Source organism: Arachis ipaensis, chromosome B9, assembly GCF_059453495.1.
Source record: "Arachis ipaensis isolate K30076 ecotype BB chromosome B9, ASM5945349v1, whole genome shotgun sequence".
Classification (NCBI taxonomy): domain Eukaryota; kingdom Viridiplantae; phylum Streptophyta; class Magnoliopsida; order Fabales; family Fabaceae; genus Arachis; species Arachis ipaensis.
In genome coordinates, this window is record NC_142444.1 from 2,556,640 (window position 1) to 2,565,981 (window position 9,342).

General features: G+C 33.9%; 1 protein-coding gene across 1 annotated transcript; it reads left to right on the plus strand.

The window, feature by feature from the left end:
• Positions 1–4,772: 4,772 nt before the first annotated feature.
• Positions 4,773–8,665, plus strand: LOC107614653 (PII, uridylyltransferase (DUF2921)). The gene is made up of 2 exons (XM_021112708.2): positions 4,773–5,090; positions 5,196–8,665. Exon 2 carries the CDS (start codon positions 5,374–5,376, stop codon positions 8,551–8,553), a length of 3,180 nt encoding a protein of 1,059 aa, XP_020968367.2. The 5' UTR covers positions 4,773–5,090; positions 5,196–5,373; the 3' UTR covers positions 8,554–8,665.
• Positions 8,666–9,342: the final 677 nt, after the last annotated feature.

The window sequence follows — 9,342 nt, forward strand, 5'->3', positions numbered from 1 at the left end:
TTTCTTGGTTTGTTTATATTTTTCTACTTTTCTTTTAGAGATTTAGATTTGAGATCCAGATCTAGATCTAAAATAACCTTCCTTCGGACCTGAACTTAGCTTGTGTTCCTGATTTTATAATCCATTTGTGGTTTTTTCTCCTTGTTTGTGGTGGCGATTTGGTTGCCTTTATGGTTGCTAATGGTGTTCTGATGATACATATCTTTTCAGATCTTGAAGAAAAACTCTATGAAGAAATAGTTTTGTTTATAGGAAAACTTTCAGAATAAAAAAATATTCAGATTCGAGAAGAAGATGTATCTTATTAACTTGCAGCACATGTGTGTAGATTTAGAAACAAAAGAGATTCTATTTGGTATCTGTTTCTTCTTATTAAGATTTTTAGTAATCGAATGTTGGGCTTGTTATAAGATTTTAGTTCAATACATGGGATATCTATCTTCTTGTTATCTATGTAGAACTGATATTTCTTTGATATTTGTAGGTGTCGATTGGCTTTTTTATGATTGAAAAACGTTTTTTCCTATAAAAAAAATTCTATTTAAAAATATATCGTTAATTAATAGATTTCTACATAAATAAGACAGAATTAGAAATTTAACACTTATTTAAATAAACGAATAAGTTGACACATTATTATTTAAGCATCTATTCCAATAAAAATGTCAAAAATATTTTTCCATAAAAATATTTATGTAGCTACACTTTTAAAGTATGATTTATAGGAGAAAGTAATGGTTTAAAGAGAATAGCAATATTTTTAGATAAAAATAACACTTTTATAACATAGTAAAATCAAATCTTACAATTTATCATCTAATGATAAAAAAGAAGTATCTTCATAAGAAGACAATTATAAAATTTTCATTCGAATATTCACTATACTTTTTTTTTTGTATTTTATTGTATCACTTTACAAGTCAAAGACTAATACATCTTAAATTAAAACTCAGTATAAGAATTGAGCTAACAAATAGACGAATTCAAATTAGTTTTTATTATTTAATACTTTGTTCACAAATACTTATTATTATTTTTTTTTGGACTTGACCTACCTGATCCACACAACCAGAACCTAACCCGACCCGCATAACCCACCTAGATCCCAAATCTCCGCCTACCCGCATCCTGAGGACCAGAAAAAAAGAATTACAATTGTCCCCACCATATGTGATTTGTTTGATTTTTCTTGGACAGATGTACCCATATGTGTTTTTTATTTTTTTGTTCTATTTTGTTTGGGTCCTGTGTTGTAATTATATTATAGATAGGTTCTATCTGCAACTAAAAAACAAAAATATCTATCGTTATTAAAAAAATAAAGTAGATTGGGCCTTTCGGGTTGTATTACTTTACTTTTCCAACATCGACACAAGGTTGTGTCACTGTGTTCTCTACTTCTCTTCAATTTTTCTTTTTTTTTCTTTTTTTTTTAACAAGAGAGCTCAACACAATAAAGTGGAGCGACAACCAAATCGAAACTACAATATGAACAAGTAGAAAACGACTTTTTTAATGTCATCTCCAGCATAGCCATCAACAACAAAAATGATCTAAACTACTCCATTCTCTAACACTGTTTAAAGATTTCTGGAATACCTCATCTGCACTCCCTTTCTTATTATTAAAAATTCGACTGTTCCTTTCTAGCCAGGTATTCCAAATCACCGAAAAGAAGTAAATAAGCCACTTGTTGCGCTCTATCTTTCTGTTAGCCACACCTGTCCAACTCTCAAAGTGTTCTTTTAGAGAGCCCGGAATAATCCACGATCTCCTAAATTCAAGTAGCCATGACACCACACCTGCCAAGTAAACTTGCAACCTAGAAACAAATGATGAATATGTTCAATCTTTATTACACAAAACTCACATGTTACCACCTTGACTAATAATTCCCAGTCTAAGCAGCCTTTATTTAGTATTCACTCTTCCTATCAGTGTAAACCAAATAAATAGCTCAACTCGTGGCTGCACTAAACCTTTTCATAGGGTTCTTGTGAAACTGTAGCTGGTTATGTCCTCCGGGAGCGATTCTGACTGTACCTGCACAAAGGAGTTAGTTGAAAATATACCTTCTTTGTCAAACTTCCAAAAAATTCTGTCTTGCTTATCATATGCCAGCTTAACAGGTCTTAGCATCTTATGCAATTGAGCCAGTAAATCGAGCTCTCATTAGTATAAATCTTGCCTCCACTAGAAATTTCATATCCATCCTAACCTATCCCAAAACCCACAATTCCCTGTAACTGATTCTTTTTTGTTTGAAATGGAGAAGAGCCCCGAAAAACTCATATTTAACGGACCACCTTGTAGCCAGATATCCTCCCAGAATCGAATTCGTCTTCCGTCTCCCATCTCCATAGACAACCCCACAATCATCTTATCCTTTATTGCACTATCCTTAAACTGCAGCTGACAAATATCTTTCCACAGATGCTTTTTAGTAGGTAATATTTGAGTAGATAATATTACACTGGGGTTTAAATCATAGTAAGAGCATACCACCTTCTTTTTTCTTGTTTTGATTATTTTTATTAGGGTTTAAGCTAACCATATTAATAAGTATATTCTGTTGGATTATTTTGAGGTAGCCATCAAATTTAACCCATATTAAACCAACCGAAGATCATATGAAATTACGAATGAAGATGACATAAAATTGCACCCCCAGAAGCTAAATAATATTACATTATTGCGGTTACCAAAAAAATGAAAAATATAATGCACTTGCAACATTTTCATGAAATAAAGAGTTTTGCTAATGATGTTTTAGAATTACATGATACGATTTTTTTTAATAATATTTTTCCAATGTATTGAATTTATTAAATCATAAGTTTATATATGTTATAAAATTTTTTCATAATTTTTTAAACTTTAACAAATATTCTAACTTCCTGAAATATTCATTAACAAAATCTAAAATAAATAAAGGAAAATGTTCGCATCAAGCCTAATGTAAACCATATAAGAGTAAAAAAAAAAAAAAAATCATATAACAAGATTTAAATTTAAATGTAATAATAATAATAATAATAATAATAATAATAATAATAATAATAATAATAATAATAATAATAATCCTCTATGAATAAAGCAAAACGAGTGATAAGATGTACATCCTTCATTCTCGAAGCTATAAGTAGTGACATACAAACAACCCTCCAAGCAATCAAGCATCAACAATTATTAATTATATTAGTGTTGACATCAACAATGATATGTGTTGTAGTTTGTATATTTTCTAGGGACTATATATCTAAAAATTAAAATACATGAATGGAAAAAAAAAGTAGACTCGTTAATTAAGTTTTGTTATTTTGCATTCTGTAATTACTGCAACAATAATTGAATAGCTCTATATAAAATAGGTATGTAATTATAAATATTATATAACTTAAATTATGGATGCTAAGTTAAATAAAAGAATTTTAAGTTATTATCTATTTAGCATTACTATATTTTAAAGATCAACAAACTCTTCTTTACTTAAATAATGTATAATTAAACTTTAATGAAAACAATAATATAAGATGGTGCAATGCTTTGATTAAAGTCCGAAGAGAGCTTTTATGATATAAAATGGAGTTCTCACCTAACTTGCTTGTGAAGTTAAGATGATTGTGTGTTTCATCACCCATAACAACCATTTTCACAAAAATAAGCAAAGCTCCTTCCATCCCATTGCAAAGGACCACTTCAACATTAATAATATATTAGCAAAGGAAATTAAAAGACTTTTGTAGTATTCACTTATGTTGTGGTTTTTCATGGTATTTCCAACCCAGAAGGTCAATGATTAATCCGTCAGGTCAATGACTAATCCGTTGCAAATTAGAGTTTTATTTAAAGATTTGTTGTTCGCTAATGTATTGTTGTTGACCAATGAATTGCTGCATGCATAAACAGAATTCAAACCCTGATATTTACTTAAGCGGACTAATAAGTTAACTACTACACCAATCCAAATTAGTTAGTAGTATTCACTTATGTTGAACATTGCAAAGGACCACTTCAACATTGTTGTATGTGAATGAATATTTATTTTATTTTATGTTAAATATTTATTTCATCATTTTTAACGCAACCTAAACACAATTTATGTGTGAGCAAATTAAATATCCCTATTCTTAATAGAAAATTAATTAGTTGGTTTAGAAGGTGATTCCAAAGATCTAAAATTTTAAACTATCACATTAGAAAGACTCTAGGAAACCACTTACCCCTTCTACTATGTAAGTAGTTAATTATAAATACAAAAAGGAATATCCTAATTTATAGAGTAAGAAAATGAGAATTATTTTCTACGAAAAAAATAATAAAAATTCATTTATATCAATATATTGCATATTTACTATATATGTGAACAATAACGGTAATAATTAAATAAACTTTTTTAGTATAATAATGTATAAATAAATTTCCAAAGCAAGTATAATAATAATAATAATAATAATAATAATAATAATAATAATAATAATAATGTATAGCTTTTATCCCACATTAATTATCATGGTTTTCTCATAATGAATTTAATATATGGTGAATGCTATGGTATCTATCACTTTGTACCTAAGTTACTAAAAAAGATAAATAAATAATATTTAATAAATTTTACATGAATTGTTTTTTATTTTAAATATTTTATTTTTTACTTTAAAAAAGATGTTAAGCAATTTAGACACTATAAAAAGCACCGTAGAACTCACCTTAATATATTCACATTCATAAATAAAATCAATATTTATACCCACTTGATGCTTTATTTATTTATTTTATTTTTTTGTTTAATTAATTTTGAGTCCTTTGGATCTTGAAAGACCAACCAGACCAGACACTAAGACAGCTACTTCAAAGTCTTCGGACACACTTCAGAAGCGTTTGTTCAACTCCTTTCCCAAACTCTTCAACCCTTTCTTCTAACTCCAATTCCAAAAACCGAATCTTTCTCCATTTCTACAACACCCCTCATTTTCATAATACTATCAACTAAAACTGGATTATCATTGCCCTTATCATTCATATCAAACAGCAATTACAGCAGATACAAAATATATAAAAAATGGAACTTTGATCTGTGTCTGATTCAGGTTAGTTCACTCACTTGTGTTCTTTATTTGCTTCTGCTTTTGCTTTTGTGATTTACCTGAGTTTAGAATTTTTACTATTTTTTGTTTATTTTCCTTTGTCTTTAGCGAGATCTTATTTGAGAGTGTGAGCTGTGGTTGATTTATGCACCCTGGATTGGTAATGAAGCCCGGTTTCTTATTGAGATTTTACAAGAATAAGCAATTGGGTATGCTAGTTGTTCGCTGAAATTACCAAGAGAAGGTGAGGGGATTTTGTTTTGGTTTTAGGTTGGAAATTGGAATAATGGGGTTTCCATTTTCAGCTATTGTTGTTGCTTTTTGGTGTGTTTGTTGTCACCTGTTCTTCATTGGTGTTGCAAACTCATACTTCCCTGAGGATGCTTATAATTTTGAGAGGAATTCGCATCCAACATATAGTTATGATCGGATCGGTGAAGTTCAGAAACAATGTGCTTCTGTGTTATCTGCATCATCTGAATTGAGATCTGATTATAGTGCTGTGACTGGTATGAAAGGAGAGCTTTCATTTGTCAATGGGGATTGGATGCAGAATGAGGGTAAGTTTCCAATAATGCCTTTTGATGCCGGGAAATCTCCGGGGACCTTGGCCGAAGACCGTAGTCCTTTGAGGTTGGTATCTTTCTGGGTGACTGATGTTGATCATGCCCACCGGTTGAAGAAATCAGTTCCTATTAATGGATTTATGATGATGGGAATTACTCGAGATGGTAGCTTTCTGGATAGTAATTATGGTGGGAATCCTGAATTCCTATTATGGCCAAACCATTCTCAGCTCTCGGTTTCCTTTCAAGGTGTTTACACCGAATCAAGGAGGAATGGTGGGGAAAGAGTGTTGTGTTTGTTAGGGAGTACAATGCTTCCGACTCGAGAGGCCGATCCTTCTAATCCTTGGTCATGGATGAAGAATCATGGTGATATTCCTCTGTCAGAAGATGATCAAATTCTTCTAGTTCTTCGATATCCCATGACATTCACATTAACAAACAGGATCATCAATGGAGAGTTAAGAAGTGTGAACCCCCTATCAAATCCTAAATACTTTGATCCGGTTCGCATATCATCACAATTGGGAAAGTCAGCGAAATACAAATTTGCCACCCCACATGTCTTGTCCAAGGCATGCAGTCCATACCCTTATAAAGATAACACAACAACCGATGGCATTGGTGTTTATCAAGGGGAAAGATTCTGTGAAATCCTTGAAGAAATTACCACAGAGCAGCCTCTAAATGTCGTGCCGAACTGGAGATGCAACGGCACTGATGATTTCTGCAGTAAGTTAGGTCCCTTTTTGTCTGATAAGGCGATCAAAACAACAGATGGAGGGTTTCAAGATGTTAAACTTTATATGCAGCTTGTTATCTGTGAGCAACCAACTACTAATCGAAATGCCGGCTCTGCTAGAGTATCTGCAGTTTTAAGAGCAGTTTCTCCATCAGAAAATTTATATACTGCTGCAAAGAGATCTGGTCCGAACAACATGTCTCTTGCGGCCGAAGGGATCTGGAAGTCCTCTAGTGGACAGCTTTGCATGGTTGGTTGCCTCGGATTAATCAATGCCAAAGAGAGTAGCTGTAACACTCGGATCTGTATCTATCTCCCTACCACTTTTTCGATAAAGCAGCGCAGTATTATCTTGGGGACTTTGTCTCCCATTAACAATGCGAATGCCTTCTTTCCTCTGTCTTTTGAGAAGTTTGTGCTACCTTCGGAGCTCTGGAATTATTTCAAATTCACTCATCCAAATTACAGTTACTCTAAGATTAACTTGGCTGGCACTGTCTTGGAAAGAAACGAGCCCTTCAGTTTTACAACTTCAGTCAAGAAATCGCTGCTGACATTCCCCAAACTGGAAGATAGTGAGGCATTCCAAGATAGTCTGTCACTTCTTTCAGAAGATCTCAGTTTTCATGTCTCCGGTTATCCTGATCCTATGCCTAATATCCAGGCCCCAAGGGTTGACATTCAGATAGAAATTCTATCTGTTGGTCCTTTGTTTGGCCGGTATTGGTACGCCCGAAATGGTTCAACTTGGGAACAAGAAACACCTTATCATGTCAAGGATGTATATACAGAAAAGCAGCTTCTTATAAATGTATCTGCACAACTCATTCTTACTGGAAAAGCTTATAATAATTTTTCAGTGGTATCTTTGGAGGGTCTTTATGATCCACATGTCGGAAAGATGTATCTAATCGGCTGTAGAGATGTGCGAGCATCGTGGAAGGTCTTATATCAGAGTTATGACCTTGAGTCTGGGCTGGACTGTTTGATCGAGGTGGTCATATCTTATCCTCCGATAAAAGCTCGGTGGCTGGCCAATCCCACAGCTAAAATTTCTATAGAAAGTCAAAGAACCGACGATGATGCCCTTCGCTTTGATTCAATAAAACTTCAAACATTTCCAATCATATACAGGAAGCAGCGTGAGGATGTCCTCTCACGCAGAGGTGTCGAAGGGATTCTTCGCATCTTGACGCTTACACTAGCTGTTACTTGCATTTTAAGCCAACTGTTTTATATAAAAGATAATGTGGATTCGCTTCCGTATGTATCTCTTGTTGTGCTAGGTATTCAAGCTCTTGGATATAGCATTCCATTGATAACAGGTGCTGAAGCTCTTTTCAAGAGAATGGCTTCGGAATCCTATGATGTGTCAGCATCAGGTGAACTTGAGAGCAGTGAATGGCTTCATGTCATTGACTACACTGTGAAACTGCTCTTGATTGTATCCTTGCTACTAACTCTTCGGCTTTGTCAGAAGGTGTGGAAGTCTCGCATCAGATTGCAAACTCGCGCCTCTCACGAACCACTTGGTCTCCCAAGTGATAAATTTGTATTACTCTGTACCTTTGTCATGCATCTGATTGGATATGTCATTGTTCTAGTAGTTCATGGCACGAAGGCCGGCCAGAAGCCTCTTAGAGCAAAGACATATTCGGTGGATGGCGAAAGTTCTCATTTGCTTCCAGATTGGTTAAGAGAATTGGAAGAATACTGTGGTCTTGTTGAAGATTTTTTCTTGTTTCCACAAATTACTGGGAACTTGATCTGGCAGATTCATTGTAAACCACTCAGAAAACTGTACTATATTGGAATAACTTTGGTCAGAATTCTTCCTCATGTGTATGATTACATTCGAGCACCGGCTCCAACTCCTTACCTTTCCGAGGACTCGGAATTTGTCAATCCAAGCTTGGAATTCTACTCAAAGTTTGGTGACATTGCCATTCCAGTGACTGCTATGATTCTTGCAATTGTACTCTACATTCAACAAAGGTGGGGCTACGAGAAGCTGAGCCGGACTCTGACAATCGGCCGGCATAGACTTCTCCCGAGTTTCAGATACGAGAGGTTGTCTTCTAGGTCTCCTGAAACCGAACTGGTTCCGGGTACCAACGGTTGTGCTGCAAATGAGAAAGAACAATCTGATGTAGAATGATGTTAGACACTTGATCACTGACAGAAGCTGTTGTAAACAAACATACATACATGAAAATGTAGGTATCTTGGGGATGTTTTGTTATATATGATGAGAAGTTCATTTTACAAAATCAAACTGATTCTGAATTTTGATTTTGTTCTGCAAATTTTAATCTTCTCCAATCATTGCTGCTTTTCTCTTCTGGTTAATGTTCCTTTTACTACTCTAAGCTTGCTTTTATTCTACAGGATTGAGATAAAGAGGTTTAATCAAGGATTAAGAATTATATAAACAAGCAGAAAATAATATCAACATAGAATTTGATGAAGACAAAGTTTTGTTGGTTTTTTGAATGCGGTGTGTACTTTTATGTTAGGCTCACTGTTAATTTTTTTTTTTGGTTGCATACGATAACTTTCAACCCGACAAGTTAAGGACTAATCGTTCGTGGATTGAATTCCATTTAAGAGTCTGCTGTTGGCTAATGAGTTGCTGCGTATACAAGACAACGCAAGATTCAAAGTCTCGATACTTGCTTAAGCGGATGAGGGAGCTAATCACTCGTCCAACTTAAGTTGGTTGGCTCAGTGTTATTATTGGCAACATAGTGCATATACTTTCGTCATTTAATAAAGGTTTAATTACTCTGTTGGTCGCCAATAAGTTATAACTCAAATGGCATAGATTCCTCCTACTCAATTAAGAGGTTGCGGGTTCGAGTCTCCTTATCTTCCAAGTTTTTAGCCAATGAGTAATAGCTCAACTGGCATAGTCTCCTATCTTTGATAAAAAAAAAAAAATTACTCT

Bases quoted from the DNA above. Each gene is read 5' to 3' on its own strand.
- LOC107614653 (XM_021112708.2), top strand. From the start codon at position 5,374: ATGGGGTTTCCATTTTCAGCTATTGTTGTTGCTTTTTGGTGTGTTTGT.